At 43.5% G+C, this 16,032-nt stretch overlaps 1 protein-coding gene across 1 annotated transcript; it reads right to left on the reverse strand.

The window, feature by feature from the left end:
- Positions 1-486: 486 nt before the first annotated feature.
- LOC126868923 (uncharacterized) lies at positions 487-5,077 on the reverse strand. The gene is made up of 3 exons (XM_050624913.1): positions 4,942-5,077; positions 1,880-3,972; positions 487-579 (listed from the first exon to the last, which is right to left on the reverse strand). The coding sequence occupies exons 1-3, from the start codon at positions 5,075-5,077 to the stop codon at positions 487-489; spliced, it is 2,322 nt and encodes a 773-aa protein (XP_050480870.1).
- Between the last annotated feature and the right edge of the window lie 10,955 nt (positions 5,078-16,032).

Here is a 16,032-nt window from a genome sequence, read left to right on the forward strand (position 1 = left end):
GAAGATAGAAGCCACACTCAAAATGATATGGAAGATATAGTAGAAGATTCACAAGAATTACCTAATAAAAGTAAGTTATCAAAAATAAGAATTGTTACGTCGGGTGATTCTCTACCTGGACCAGGTCATACACCGTGGGCCAGATGGACACCAGATGCCCGCTCGTTCTTACGGCGTACCCTCAGTAACCTTAAGGACCCGTCATAAATCCCAGTGATTTGCTTGCTAAGGTCCTTCAGACCGAACAAATATCTTTTTCTAAATCACTTTCTAAAGACTATTGTCTACCACGGCTTGACAAGGGAAACTTGGTTTTTCCCACGTACGATGCTTCCTAATAGCAACTTTCTATCGAGGGTGGCTAAGACCTTCCTAGTCCACCAACCTTCGTTTATCCAATCAGAAGCAATGCATACTGCCCTCAGTTTCTTGGCCAAAAACGTCATGAACAAATCCGATGGTTCCGTGCGCTAGACACACCCATCGCTAGCTTTCCTCCGACGCAGCATCGACACTCAACTTTACTTCTTCTACACCGTTGAAAAAGTCAACTACTTCTTCTACACCGCTAGTCAACAACTAAGTACAATTCTAACGTCCAAGTCTAAGCACGAACAATCACTTCTTCTATTAAGTATCCTCTAGTGCCACGTCCACTAATATACGAAGTTAAATTAAAAGAGCCTTGCTCTAGCGTGCATATCTATCCTACCTTCGGGCGACAAGTTGTGTTTCGATCATTCGCGGAGAGACGCGATCGCGAGATATCACGTCAACGAGAGTTGTAAGTTCTCGTTACGATTAAACAATCGACGCCACGAACTGATCGATTCCCTTATTTCGATTATGATAATAAGGGTAGTTTAATGAAATTTCACAAAATTAACACAACTAAATTAATGTTTATTGCAACAACTTATTAACTAGAAAGATATAAATGGAACAACAAAAAGAAAATGTGACTACGTAATGCGCGATATAAGATGTGTGTTGACTGTTTGGCTTCTCGAAATGTTCTGATTTTTTCTGGAAGGCGACCCCCACTACCTTCGGATCACGCCACATTCTTTTACGCCAGATAAAATAACGGCCACGAATCGACGTTTCTGGAGGTCGCCCTGCTTAATGAACCATGCGCTTGCCACTACAATGTTTGTTTTGCCGGGCAGCCGCGACGATCCGTCTGCGACATTATAGTGCCGCGACCGACAGTTAAGAATATAATCTATGGCAAGCCGCATGGCGTAACATCCTCCCCCCGTTGAGAGGGTACCGATCAAATTAGCGAGATGTGATTGAAGTTCCCATCTTAGTTCGTCTCGGTGGCTAGTTGTTCGGGTTTCTCGAGATCGGGTTGAATTGGCAGTGGGACAAGCCTTTTGACGGCCCGATCCAAAACGCTCTTTGCCGTCTGAACTGTAGCTGTCCGGATGACACCATCGGCGCCTGGATGAACCTTGATAACTCGGCCCAGAGGCCAATGCATGGAGGGAACGTTGTCCTCTCTGAGGATGACGATTGTGCCCTTTTGGATGCCGTGTCCACCCTTGCTCCACTTATTGCGGTTGGTTAGCTCGTTCAAATATTCCTTATGCCAGCGGTTCCAAAAATGCTGTTTAAGCTGTTGGATATGCTGCCATCTGGAGAGTCGGTTCGATGGAATGTCTCTGAAATCTCGATCACGTAAGCACATTAGTGAATCGCCAATGAGAAAATGTCCGGGAGTGAGGACTAGGAGATCATTTGGATCGGTGGAGATAGGAGTTAGCGGGCGGGAATTGAGGACTGCTTCTATTTCTATGATAAGAGTATTCAATTGTTCAGAGGTGAGTAACTCGTTGCCGGCTACACGCCTGAGGTGGCGTTTAAATGACTTCACCGCTGCTTCCCATAGCCCACCGAAATGCGGCGAATGAGGGGGAATGAAGTGCCATTCGATTTGTTTGTCGGCTAAAAATGCGGTCACTTTTTCCTTGTGATCGTCCGATTGTAATAAATCGTGAAGCTCTCGTAATTCGTTGCTTGCTCCTCTGAAGTTGGTGCCGTTATCAGAATGGATGGTGGAGCAATACCCTCGTCGAGCGATAAATCGGCGAAGAGCGGCGATGAAGGCTTCGCTAGTGAGATCGTCAACGAGCTCGATGTGTACCGCTTTAATTGCTAGGCATACGAAAATGGCTACGTATACTTTTATCTGACGACGGTTACGATCTCGTTTTTCCTTGATGTGGAACGGCCCGCAGTAATCGACGCCGACGTTTGTAAATGGGCGAGATTCCGTTACTCGCGCCTCCGGCAGATTACCCATCACGTATTCTACCGGCGGTGGTTGAGCGCGGCAGCAGCGGACGCAGCCTTTGATCGCCCGCCATACTTGACTTCGACCGTCAACGGGCCAGTATCTTTGTCTTACTGCGTATAACGTAGCCTGCGTTCCGGAATGCATGTGGATCTTGTGCTCGTGGTCTATGATGCGTGTTGTAACGGATGACTTAGGTAATACTATGGGATGTTTCTGGGCGAAGGTCATCGACGAATGACTGAGTCGACCCCCGACTCGCAATATTCCTTCCTTGTCTATGAACGGATTGAGTCGCGTGAGCTTACCCTTTATCGCCGCGTTCCGATCTTTTTGGAGTGTACGAATTTCCTCGGAGAAATGGATGTTTTGCAACAATTTTATCAGTTTATTGTGCGTTATGCGTAATTCAGTAACGGTTAGGGGTGCCGCTCGGTTCCTTTTCTGTTTCCAACGGAGGCAACGAGCTATGATTCGTATCAACTTGGGCCAGGATGAATATCTTTGCAACAAACTGTAATCGGCGGGGTTTGCGGACAGACAAATCGCCCCCTTCTGCTCCGGTACTTCAATTTGCGGTGTTAGCGCCCATGTCGGCCAATAGCCTTCCGACTGGTAGAGCCATGCAGGACCGTGCTGCCAGATGGTTGGGCGCAGAAACTCTTCGGGTGTTTGGCCGCGTGATATTAAGTCCGCGGGGTTGTCGTCGGTAGGAACGTGGCGCCAATCGCGGATGCTGGTTTTTGTTTGAATTTCGGAGACTCTGTTAGCGACGAATGTTTTAAGGGTGTGAGGTGATGTATTGAGCCAATGGAGGACGATAGTGGAATCGGTCCAATAGATAGTTCGAGTAATTTTGTGTGATAGGGCTTGTTGTACGGTTGACATCAGGGACGTAAGAAGGAGTGCTCCGCTCAGCTCGAGCCGAGGAATGGTCTGGCACTTGAGTGGGGCGACTTTCGATTTTGCGGTTAAAAGCTGGGTCCAAACACGGCCGTTGGTGTTAAGGGTTCGAAGATAAACACAGGCTCCGTAAGCCTTTTCGCTGGCATCGCAGAAACCATGCAGTTCAATTTCCATTGCGGACTCGATTATTGCCTTGCGTGGGAACCTGACGTTGTTTAATAAGGGTAATTGGGCATAGTACCTTTCCCACTCTGTATGTAACTCGATCGGAAGTGATTCATCCCAATCGATTTTCGACGACCATATTCGTTGAAGTAGCATCTTGGCCCGAACAATCACCGGTGCGAGCAGACCGAGCGGATCGTAAATTTTTGCAATCTCCGAGCTGATGATTCGTTTCGTGACTCGGGAGGGCGTGGGTTTGACTTCGACCGAGTAAAGAATAGAGTCGTCGGATGAATTCCAAAACACTCCCAGCGTCTTCAAGGTTTGCGAGTCGCCCAAAAAATGTTGGTGATTTGTTTCTTCTAAGGAAAGTCCGTGTAATAAGTCCTTATCGTTTGACGCCCATTTTCGTATGTTTAAGCCGGCCAGTTGAAGTAAATTGGTGAGTTCTGTTCTGAGCGTGAGGGCATCGTCCTTCGTTTCAGCTCCGGTGAGAGCGTCGTCGACGTAGAAATCCCGCTGCAGTACCTGTGCTGCACGTGGAAATCGATGTCCTTCGTCCTCTGCCAGTTGCTTGAGGCACCGAATAGCTAGATACGGGGCTGCGGATAAACCGAACGTTACAGTGTTAAGCTCATATGTTTCTGTTTCTCCACTCGCGCTGCGCCATAATATCCTTTGATATTTCCGATCCTCTGGTCGTACGAGGAATTGCCGATACATTTTCTCGATGTCGCCGGTGAGTACGTATTGATGAGCGCGGAATCTAATTAATATATAAAATAAATCTTCCTGTAACTTGGGTCCTGTGTGAAGTGTATCGTTTAAGGAGGTTCCGGTAGTGCTTGGTGCCGATCCGTCGAAAACTACACGGAGTTTGGTGGTTTGACTCGATGCTTTGGTCACGCCATGATGGGGTAAATAGTATCCGTTGTCGTCGGAGTGGTTGTCATTGACCTTCGTCATGTGTCCCAACGCCAGGTATTCCTGTATTACCGTTCGATATTCTGATTCGAAGCGTTTGTCGTGCTGGAATCGGCGATTGAGTGAGGCGAGTCGTTTACTCGCCAGCGCTTTAGAGGATCCGAGTGACTGAAGCTGATCGTTGAAAGGTAGAGCGACGATGTATCGTCCTTCGCTGGTGCGTCGGGTGTGGGCTTGGAAGTGTTCTTCGCATCGTCGATCTGCCTCTGAGATATGTTTAATTGAGGGTCCTTCATCGATTTCCCAAAACCGCGCGAGGTCTGCTTGTAAAGTCGTCGTGGATGTGTGAAATATGTTTGTAGCGGTTTGGGAAGTTGGACTCCCCCCGATTACCCATCCGAATCGCGTCTTTTGCAGACGCAGTCCAGGCTCGTCTGGCTGCGTGAGGTTGACTTGTCCCACACACATCGACGCGAGTGTTGAACCTGAGCTTAGTAGTACATCTATCGGAGCTGGTAAATGAAATCGTGGATCGGCCAATTTGAGATTTTTTGGTATCTCAAGTGTCGAACGATCGATGGGTTCGCTGGGAATTAAGGTTGATATGGTTGGAATGATAAGGAACGTTAATGTCCGCGTGTATGTACCGTCAGTGGAAGTGATCGTGGCCGTGATGTGTCGCTTAGAGGTCGTTGTCAAGGTGTCTAGAGCTCCGATCGGGACCGAACATTTGTTTTGCCTTATCTTTAACGATTTTGCTAATTCCTCGGTAATGAAGTTCATACTGGATCCGGTGTCGAGCAACGCTCGACAACGGATTGGTTGCTGTTTATCATTCAAAATATTAATCTGCGCTGTGATGACTAGATCATTGGACAGTAATTCGGATGCTATTGGTCTGGTATTTTCGGTCGTCAACGGAGTCGTCGATCGTCGGCGTCATTGGTTGTGTGTTCGTCTGTCACTGGGCGGTGGACTTGGAGACGCGGCTGTTCGTGGTGTTTCCGATCTGTGGTCTGTTGCGTGCTTTTTGCGGCGAGTGGGTGATACGCAAGGTGGCAAGGAAGGTGTTGTGGATCGGCTATTTAATGGGGAAGATTTCGGGCTGGACGTGCTGGAACGAGACCCTGAATGGCGTTTTGTCCTATGCAGCATTGTATGATGTCGTTCTCCACATATGCGACATGATCCTGCGAAACAATGCTTCGTTGTGTGCCCTTTCCCGAGGCAGTTGAGGCATAGTGATGCTCTTTTGACCTCCCGAATGCGTTCGCGAAGGGATTTGGTTTTGAAGGTGTCACATCTCCAAATGGGGTGTGGTCCTTGACAGGTGGGGCATGTTGGAGTAACCCGTGTCGCCGTAAGTGCATGCCCTCGTGATGCGCGTTGACGGACCGGAGTAGTTTGTTCCGGTGATTCTCTTGTTTGTCTGACCGTGGTGATCGGTCTAGAGCTTCGTGCTAATCTCTCTAGGAAGTTTAATAAATGAATGTACGGAGGTACCTCGTTATTGGGCAGCGTCATTTCCCATTGCTTTTGGATACTTAGTGGTATTTTCGAGAGGATGAGGCTGTTGAGCATAGCACTCGTATCGGGGTAGGACTCTCCTAATTTGTTCAATGCATATATATGTTGTTTAAATGTGTGGACTAAGCGCCTTAATTCCGTTGGAGACTCCTTGGTTATCCTTGGATAATCAATTATTGCCATGCAGTGACTGAAAGCTGTGTATCGTGGACATTCGAAACTTTCCTTGAGAACGGCTATAGCCTGACTGTAGTTTACATTACTAAGGGGTAACGCGTTTAAACAATCGGCTGCTTCTCCTTGCAGGGCGGACTGCAGGTAATGGAATTTCTGTATGTCAGTGAGACTAGGATTTTTATCGATAGTGGAGGAAAAAGTATCATAAAACGTGTTCCATTTTTCTAAGCTTCCGTCAAAGGTGGGGAGCCGAAGATCTGGTAATTTAATGGATATCGGATTTGAACTTGCGGATGATGCACAGGTTGGAGGGTTTATGGATGTCGACGGCGAAGCTGTTTGCGCGTTCCTCAGAAGATTTTGTAGCCTTGTGTCTACCGCGACGTACTGATCCCTTATTTCGAAGCCGCGCGCTTGTTCCCCCTCGTCCAATACTTCTAATTCGAGTTGAATCGCTTCGAATTGACTCGCAACTTCGGTCAGTTGTTTCTCGTAATTCTTTAATAAGGAATTTTGCTGACTCTCAGATTGCTCGTACTCGTCCAGTCGATTCGATAGATATGTGAATCGGCCGCTACAGTAGCCTCGTCTTCGACGCAGGGAGATGAGTTGGTCTTCGCTCGTCATCGTTGCCGAGGATAGGAGATAGTCGAAATAAGGAACGAGCTTACCTTACTGTCGTGCGGCGTGAGGTCGCGTGTATGTTAAGTTGTGAAATTCGTTGCGTTGATGATTGTCCAGCTGCGACGGAAGGCTGCGTGGTTGCGTTCCCTTGCCAATGGGATGTGCTTCTTCGAAGATGACGCGCCTGACGTCACTGGTTTCGCTGTAGTGGATGCTCCTGCTTCCGCTGCTGGTTTTGATAAAGTCACGTGGCACTGTGTGGTCACTGGTAAGTGCACTCTTCACTGGCACGTAATCCGGCTCGAAGGACCAAACTGTTTCGATCATTCGCGGAGAGACGCGATCGCGAGATATCACGTCAACGAGAGTTGTAAGTTCTCGTTACGATTAAACAATCGACGCCACGAACTGATCGATTCCCTTATTTCGATTATGATAATAAGGGTAGTTTAATGAAATTTCACAAAATTAACACAACTAAATTAATGTTTATTGCAACAACTTATTAACTAGAAAGATATAAATGGAACAACAAAAAGAAAATGTGACTACGTAATGCGCGATATAAGATGTGTGTTGACTGTTTGGCTTCTCGAAATGTTCTGATTTTTTCTGGAAGGCGACCCCCACTACCTTCGGATCACGCCACATTCTTTTACGCCAGATAAAATAACGGCCACGAATCGACGTTTCTGGAGGTCGCCCTGCTTAATGAACCATGCGCTTGCCACTACAATGTTTGTTTTGCCGGGCAGCCGCGACGATCCGTCTGCGACATTATAGTGCCGCGACCGACAGTTAAGAATATAATCTATGGCAAGCCGCATGGCGTAACAAGTTGTCATCAAGGAATTATATCTACTCAACAGTGTAACTTAAGTGTTGAAAATAAAACCTTATAATTCTGTGAATCACTAACTCAATCACCCCTATTATCTTAACGGAAATCAGGGGATCGATCAATTCGTGGTGTCGATTGCTATAATCGTAACGGGAATTTACGACTCCCGTTGACGTCTCTCGATTGTGTCTCCCCGCGATTGGTCGAAAATACAAGAATTGCACTTAACAAAATTGAAGACACAAAAACTATTTTACAGAATAAAAAGAATTCATTAGAAGGAGAAAAAGAAGTAGGGGAAAAGAAGAAAATGTACAGACCGAAATTACTTCAAAAAATATATCAGATGATAAATGTGAAAAATCCATAAACTGGATTAAGGATTTATCTATTTTAGTGAGGAGAAAGAGAAAGGATAGAGGAATTGATCAATAGACTGTAGATTTTGAAGTGTCTATGAAAAACTTACAGTTTTTAATAAAATATTCAATGTAAAGTATTTGTTATAATATTCAGATAGATAGATGAGAAAAAAACTGAATCTGTATACTTATTCATAGCTTATTGATCAATCATGCGACTCATTCAGGATATTAGAGGTAACTCGAGTTGTAGTAAATGCGACAATTTATTAGAAATGGTATATCTGGTGTACCATACATTTGCACATGTTAAATTATTTAAATAAATATAAAAATCATGCGAAAAAAATCTACTGACAATAATGTTAAAGTAGTTAATAATAATAAATCATATAGTGAGACACAAAGCCTAAATCAAGATCTTAAGTTCAAAAAAAAAAGAAAAAAAGGATTGTACTGAAAAATAATGTTTTATTAAAATTAATAAAGTGGACGATATTTCTCCTTTGATGAAATGTTATGATGCTATAGCTGAAGATGAGGAAGTAGCTAAAATTGTTTCAAATGGTTGTGATAACGGCAATATCAAAGTCCCTAAAGATAATATTAAGGAATTTGAGGATACCAATAAAATCATTAGTAGTGAATCAAAGATTTCAGCTCCTATTATTGAAAATAATTTATGAAGTGCAGAAAAGTAAATGATGGATCAGTGTTTAAATACCTGCTTCAGTTATCATCACCTAAAGGTAATATCAAACGCCAGATAAGATTAAAAATAAAAACCTACTCAGCACAAGGACGTGCAGCTCATATGTTAGAGTTAGTGACAAAACAAACAAGAATGGAAGGTGAAGACTATGTAATAAATTTAGATGAAGAACATACAGTTAAAGGAGTAAAATCTAAAGATACGGTTAATGATATGTTGCTGAAAAAAAAGAAAAAAAAAGAAAGAAGTTGATAAAATAACAGCAACATGTAGCAGCAGGTGAGAGAAAATAAGCTAAATTTCTGAAAAAGAAACGATGCTCAAGAACTCAAAATTTCTCGAGTGGATATGCTAAACAACAAATTTAATGAACAGTTGAAAGAACGTGAAACAGCAATAGAAGACTTAAATCAAATATTAGAGCATCAATCGGAAATTCGTAAAGTTACCTTAAATGAAGCAAGTTTGAAAATAGGAGAACTCTCTGATAAAATTGAATTTTTTAAAGAAAAGGATAGCCAGATACCGAAACGTAATGAATTACTCGAAGAAGAACAAAATCAATGGAGAAGTTTAGAAAAAACGATTACAGAAAAACTTGAAGAAGAAAAATCCCGTCGAGAAACAGCTGAAAACGAAGTGAAAAAGTTTCCAAATATAACGAGCAACTTCTAAAAGATTATCAAGAAGTCCATAAAAAAAGAAATACGCTGAGGTTGTTCATCATAATCACAGACAAAAAATTAAACATGTACCTCAACTGAAAGATAAAATCAATTAACTCGAACAGGATTTATATGCGAAGAACATAAGAACACAATATATAGAACAACAGCACAAGATAGAAAAATTGAGAGCAGAAGGAAAACGTGTGCATAGTAAAGGAAAAGAGAACATATAATGTACCTCCACCAGGGGCGCGTGATCCAAAATTAGATAGTAAAATAAAAGGTTTTGTTACTGAAGAATTAAAGAGATTTCATGACAACAAAAGCATTGCCAGTGCAGAGTGCAATGTATCAATGTGCGCTAAAAATGCAAGCAATGTGGCGATTACTTTTGGAACACCACAAGCACCACGAAAACACAATTAAGACCAAACAAGATCAAGTTCAAAAGTGAAGTCACGTGGGCTCATTACTGCTAACGACCAAAAATTGAATTACGATCCCGAACATCAACTCGCTGATCTTTAAGTAGAATGTTCCAACAAAGATAGGACGACACAAGAGCTCGAGAAGTACATTGAGGACATGAAGGAGGAAGTGCAAAAAATAGAATTGCAACTCGACGAATTACATAAAAAAAATAAACAAACAAACAGAAGTAAAGGAGCAACACCGAAAGGACATAGAAATAATGGCTAAATTGCAACAAGGAATTTTATATGGTTACGACAAAAAGCACCAAACCGAAGTGAAGCGCCTTCGTTCTCAGCTTTTGGAAGTTTCAGAGAAGGAAGAACGCGAAATTAAAGCAAGAAAAGCTATGAAAGGCGATCTTAGAAATCGTATCGCGGATTCCTCGAAAAGAATAGCAGCGCTTGGATCTGAATTGACAGATAAAAAAACACACACACACAAACGTGAAAAGAGTTCAATTTTTTGAAATACAAATTGAAGAACTAACAATAAAATTAGAAGAAATAGCATAAGTCACAAATATGAAGTTGGCTTGCTGGAACAAGAAAAAGCCAAACTTAATTCATATGTTAGTAATTTAATGGAGGAACGTGATAAGCTGGAGCTAAAGTTGCAAAAGCGACAAAATGTAGATCTTGAACTACAAGGACAAATAATCTGCCCTTCAATGTGAACTAGACGAACTAAAGGGTGAATATGAAAAAGTTGTTGAAAATGTTTCGGAAAAAGTGGGTGATTTTAGATATAAATATGAAGAAGAAACTAATAAATTGAAACTCGATTTTGAAAAAAGAAAAAAATGATCCTTTTCAATGAAAAGGAATTTGAAACATTGCGTAGGGTAGAAATTGAAGGTACAGTAAAAGATATGGACGAACAAAATAATTTTCTTAGAAAAGAACTGGAAAAAGTTCAAAAACTTTCCAAAGATGTTAATAATCGCTTACGCGAGGAGCACCAAGAATCAGAAGATTCACATAAAAAACAAACTGTTATTTTGAAAAAAAGAAAGAAAGAAAAAAAAGAAAAAAGCATCAGGAAGAATTAGGTGATATAATAAAACTTCATGATGAAGAAAAATATAAACTGATACAGCATTGGTGTTCTGTAGAATGTCAAACTGCCATAAAGGTTTACATTGATAGAAAAGTGCAGTAATTATTTAAATGGACAATCAATGATATCTTAGGTAATTGTAACAATCTTGATGTTTTACCATGGAACAATCAGATGAAGTGCACAGTAACATTATTAAAGTAGAATCATAGATAAAAGTAGATGTATCTTCTTCATTAATACCAGAATCAACAACTGATATTGTAAAGAATGTGAAGGATATTCCAGAAAATCAAGAAAATAAGTCGCAAGAATGTACAGATAATATAATTCAAGATGTTTTAGTAGTAAATAAATGTGGTGTAACAGATTTAAATAAAAAAAAAAATTTGAAAGTAAAGAAAGCAGTGAGACAAAGAGCATAAAGAACACTGTGATTAATGAAGTAGAACAAGAAATAATAAATAAGGACCCACAAATTGATGATCAATGTCAAGATGTTTTTGAAAATTGTAGCCAGAAAGACAATAAGGAAGTATTAAATCATACAAAAACAGGAAACGATTCTATAACTCCTATTACATCAGGAGTAACTAATGATCTAGAAACTGCAGGTGACATTGATATTAAAGAAAAGAATGTAAGTATTAAAGAAGGCACTGATATTAAAGGAGAGGACAAAGGAAGAGTGTAGTAATACTGATTCAAAATAGAATGTAGAACAAGAAACAACAAATGGAAATGAACGATGCACGACTGAATCTTTTGATAGTTCACATAAAATTAATGTAGAAAAGAATATTATTTATAATAAAATTGCAGTACATGTTGCTAATACAGAAGGAAGGAATAAATCGATAAGTGAAGCAGATAAAGTGAGCATAACTAACAAAAGAAGTGTAATTCAGGTAGTAATTCAAGTGTAATCTTTGATGATTGGGGTGTTGAAAATGCAGAAGATGATAGTCAGTCGATATCTAAAGCTCCAGATACTGTGGAAATTGAATTGAAAAGTTTACTAAATGACACAAGAACACAAACTGTAGAAGAAAGCACAGTTGTACTGGTTGAAGAAGAAATTACATGCCAAAGAACCAGTTGTAGATGCGTAAAAGGCTGTAGAAGTTGCTAAACAAAACAACGAAATGCATGTATCAAAGGAACAACTGGATAACAATCAAACTATAAAGAAACAACAAGATAATATAAAATCATTACTCAAAGACCACAAACTCATTCTAAATCACAGGCTGTTGGGAAGTCTTTCTTTTCTTTTTTTTTTTTTTTTTATTAACGTGGAGGAAATCCGCACGGACACCAAGTCGCTTCTGGGGAAAAGCGGCGTGGTAGTGCCGGACTCCAACCGACTAAAACCTTCACGATGACCGTCCCGGCTGCGATCGAAAGGGGCCCGGGAACTGGTGTGAGCGATACAACGCCCCCCCCCCCTGCGCGCCTAATACCTCCGCTTGATGGAGCGGTGTGTGGCCATTGTCACACCGCGCCTCGTTGCCGGAGCCGCAGTGCCAGGCAGCCCGGTTCCCCTACCAGGCTACTTTGCGGCCCCGGGGCGCTGAGCTGCCAGCGCCGAAGTTTGCACCCCACCGGGGGACGCGGCGGACCTAGCGCGGACCCTTACCCTCTCCGCGGCCTCTTTTCGAAGAATAACTTGCTCACAGAAGGAGGTCACGGCCCTCCTCCTTCTCTCGCTTACCAACAATGCCTCGAGGATCGTCGGTGGCGAGAGGTCCCATCCGATTTCCGTGATGAGGTCGTGACGCGGCCGCGCCCACGCCGGGCAGTATTCCAGTGTGTGCTGCGCTGAATCCACGCTCACATCGCAGTGGTGGCAGCGCGCGGTCGCCTCCTTCCCGATTCGGTGCAGATACTCACCGAAGCAGCCGTGTCCGGTGAGCACCTGCGTCACCCTGTAGGTCAGGGGAGGCCCGCCGCCGTCCAACCAAACGTTCCAGTTTGGAACGACGGCCCCGAGGACCCTTATCCCCGATGCACCCGCTCTCGTGTCGAGGCTGGCGCGCCACCTGTCGAGTAAAGCCCGCCGAGCCCGAACCCTGACGACGGCGCCCGCCGGGCCCACCTTGCCCGACACACCCCGAGTGTGGAGGTAAATCTCGCGACACCTCAGGGCCTGCAATTCGAACGGGGGAAACCCGGCGAGCACCGCCGCTGCCGCCGTCGAAATGGTGCGGAAGCCCCTCACTACCCTGATGGCCACCGTCCTGTGCAGCCTCCTGATCGCTAGGAGACTGCGACGGTTGGTCATCAGGTCCTCTGCCCAGATCGGAGCTCCGTAGAGGAGCACCACGCCGGCGTATAGCCGGCGCACTCCGACGTCGGGCCCGCCCAGCTGAAGTAGCAAACGTCCTAAGGCGTTCGCCGTCGCCTCAATAGAGGGTGTCAGGTGCTCGAAGTGAGCGCTGAGGGTCCAGTGGCTGTCGAGGGTTAGGCCCAGATACTTCATGCTGGTTCCGACCCCGATCTCAGTCCCCTCCAACCTCGGGCGATAACCCGCTGGAGGCGCCCCGTGATCGGCCTTGCGGCAAAACCACATTGCCTCGGACTTCTCAGGGAACACCCTCAGTCCCAATCCCTTGATCTCGGCGACCACGTAGGCCACCGCCAGCTCCGCCAGGCGGACGGTTCTACCCCATGCCGTGCCCCAGACCAGCACCAACGTGTCGTCGGCGTAGCACGTCAGTGCCGAGTTCGGAGGCATCGGCGTCCGGAGCACTGCGTCGTACGCGATGTTCCACAGCAACGGACCCAACACCGAACCCTCTGGACCCCGCGGTGTACAGCCCTCCCGGTCACCCCTCCGGCCCGGACGGTATAGACGATACTCCGGTCCCGGAGGAACGCCCAGATCACACCCCGCAGGTACGCGGGCACCCGATGAAATTCGAGGGCCCGGCATATCCTGTCCCAGGGAATGCTGTTGAAGGCGTTGACCACATCCAGCGACACGGCCAGCGCCACGTAACCACGCCGCTCGGCCCCCAGCTGTTGGGAAGTCTACAAAAGATTCAACACATGATACTGCGGCATTTAGTCAAACTTAGCAAATTATCCCTATTAATCGTGGTCGAAATTTAACCAGCCAACTTTCACAGGTTGAAATAGCAAAAGCATAACATACCACGACGAAGAAGAACGAGTACAAGTCGAGCCAGTCAGAGTCCAATTCCACCGCTCCATACTGAAGAAACACTAAGATTTTGGAGGACCAAAATCAATCTAAAAAGGGGGGGTATGTGACATCAATCATATCTCAATCTACATCAGAGATAAGACATCAAACCCCATGCTTCGGACTCCTTTGGACACATCACCACCTTATCATCATAGCCTACACCAAGGCTGTGACGCACCTTAGTCCACATCAGAGATAAGATATCGACCCCCGACCTTCGGACTCCTTTGGACACATCATCACCTTATCATCATAGCCTACACCAACTGGAACTATCCGTCATCGTTGTACAATTGATGTAACGTTTATTAACACAAGTATGGGTCTTACAGAGTTGACAAGTAACTGTGGTGATTAGACACTAATGACAAAGTCTAAGGGTCGATAACGAATCCGCGGTCAACGAGATGGCAAATTTACTTTTTCGTTAAAGTCTAAGTTGGACTTTATGTTAAAACGTGGAGTAATCACTGGTCATAAAGACGTGATTTAACTCGTTGGTGAGACCGTACGAGAGAGTCTCTCTGTCACGGTGACGCTGCAGAGGAAAACCATGATGGGGTGTGTCTAAGGGCACGAGATCATTGGATTCATGGAAAAAAGCCTTCGTTCGGAAAGTGAGGGAAATTGACGTTGCTGTTAATTGGTCAATTTCAATGTTGGTGGACAGAGGAGGATGCTAGCCGCCCTTGAGGGAAAGTTGCTAACAGGAAGCGACGTTCGTGAGAAAAATAGATTTCCCCTATCTTCTCGTAGTTGGAACAAAGACTGTTTATCTGTTTGAAGGACCTTAGTTAAGTAAATCTTAAGATTTATAACGGGTCCTCAGATTAGCTGAACATGTACTCTGGAGATGCGTCGACATCTGGTAATCATCTTATCCGAAAAATAGGGTCTGCGTGTGGCGAGCCACGGGACAGATACCGTTGGAATGTTTACTGTCGGGTGCCGCTACAACTATTTCTTTTTAAGGAGAACTATACTATTACTCCATACCTTTGTTAGGCGAAACGTTCATCCCTTCACCGCTGCTACGTTCGGCGACTGGTTGTCGCCTCAATCTCAAGCTCATTATCACAAGTCTCGAACAAATACAATCGGATTGAATGACGACAATTGCTTAATTACGGCTATGGTAGAATCTAGATTACAGTGTTAAGCGATTTTTCCAAAGTTCCAAAGGGAAGGCTCCGGTGTCCTTTCATCTTCGACATATATATGCATCCCTATTTTGTTAGTTTATTAGTCGCCCTTATTTAATAGTATTTTATATGTGTCTACATTTAGTTAATCTTTTATTAATGTATTGTACCGTGCGTTCGTTTGAGTGTTCGAATCGCCACTCGCGTTATTTGCATGTTGTAGTTTTCGTTTTTTTCGTTACGCTACGTGCGGAGCGCGGGACGTGATACTCCCCCTCTAAGGGTTCAAATTTCCAAAGGAAATTTGGCTGATCGTGTCTCCGTTTTTGTTTGTAAATCTCGACACTCATTCCCTACACACACATAACAAAATTTTCTATTATTAACGTGTTTTATATTCGTTGTTTTTAATCTTGTTCATTTGTGCGATTTCTTAGTTAATTAATGTTGTCAATGCATAATAACGTGTATCATTTCTCAGGGATAAGGTCCGCTGCCTCTTGGCTTCTTATATATTATGTGTTCTTCTCCATTAATTTATCAATCGTGAATAGCTAGTAGTTTAATAGTTAATTGCAATTAATAGCAAACTTTTGATTTATTTTTTATTTCTCGTGGCTGATCTCTATTAATTTTTAATATTCTTGTTACCGTATAATAGTGTAATATTATATTGTATTAATTATTATTTATTATTTTCCTGTTACAATCTTCCATTTGTTTTATTATCATCTTATTAAATATTTATTTCTTCATCGAAAATATAATTTATTTTGCAACGTATAAAAGTTACTAAATGCACGTGTCGATCAGCATCACTTCCAAAATGGCCGCTTGTGAATGTTCCTAGTATAGTGACTTGTATTAATATCGAATTGTTTATCTGTTAATTATTTGTAACTTTATTTTAGTAGATGACGTATAATTGAAATGGGAATAATATT

Source organism: Bombus huntii, chromosome 1 (genome assembly GCF_024542735.1).
Source record: "Bombus huntii isolate Logan2020A chromosome 1, iyBomHunt1.1, whole genome shotgun sequence".
NCBI classification, from domain to species: Eukaryota; Metazoa; Arthropoda; class Insecta; order Hymenoptera; family Apidae; genus Bombus; species Bombus huntii.

Excerpts from the sequence above, each read along its gene's own strand:
- LOC126868923 (XM_050624913.1), bottom strand. The coding sequence starts at position 5,077 with ATGAACTTCATTACCGAGGAATTAGCAAAATCGTTAAAGATAAGGCAA. Across the intron at positions 3,973-4,941 it reads CACGATCACTTCCACTGACG|CCCCGTATCTAGCTATTCGG; the intron begins GTACATACACGC and ends GTTTATCCGCAG. Across the intron at positions 580-1,879 it reads GTGGGCTATGGGAAGCAGCG|TTGTTGACTAGCGGTGTAGA; the intron begins GTGAAGTCATTT and ends AATTGTACTTAG.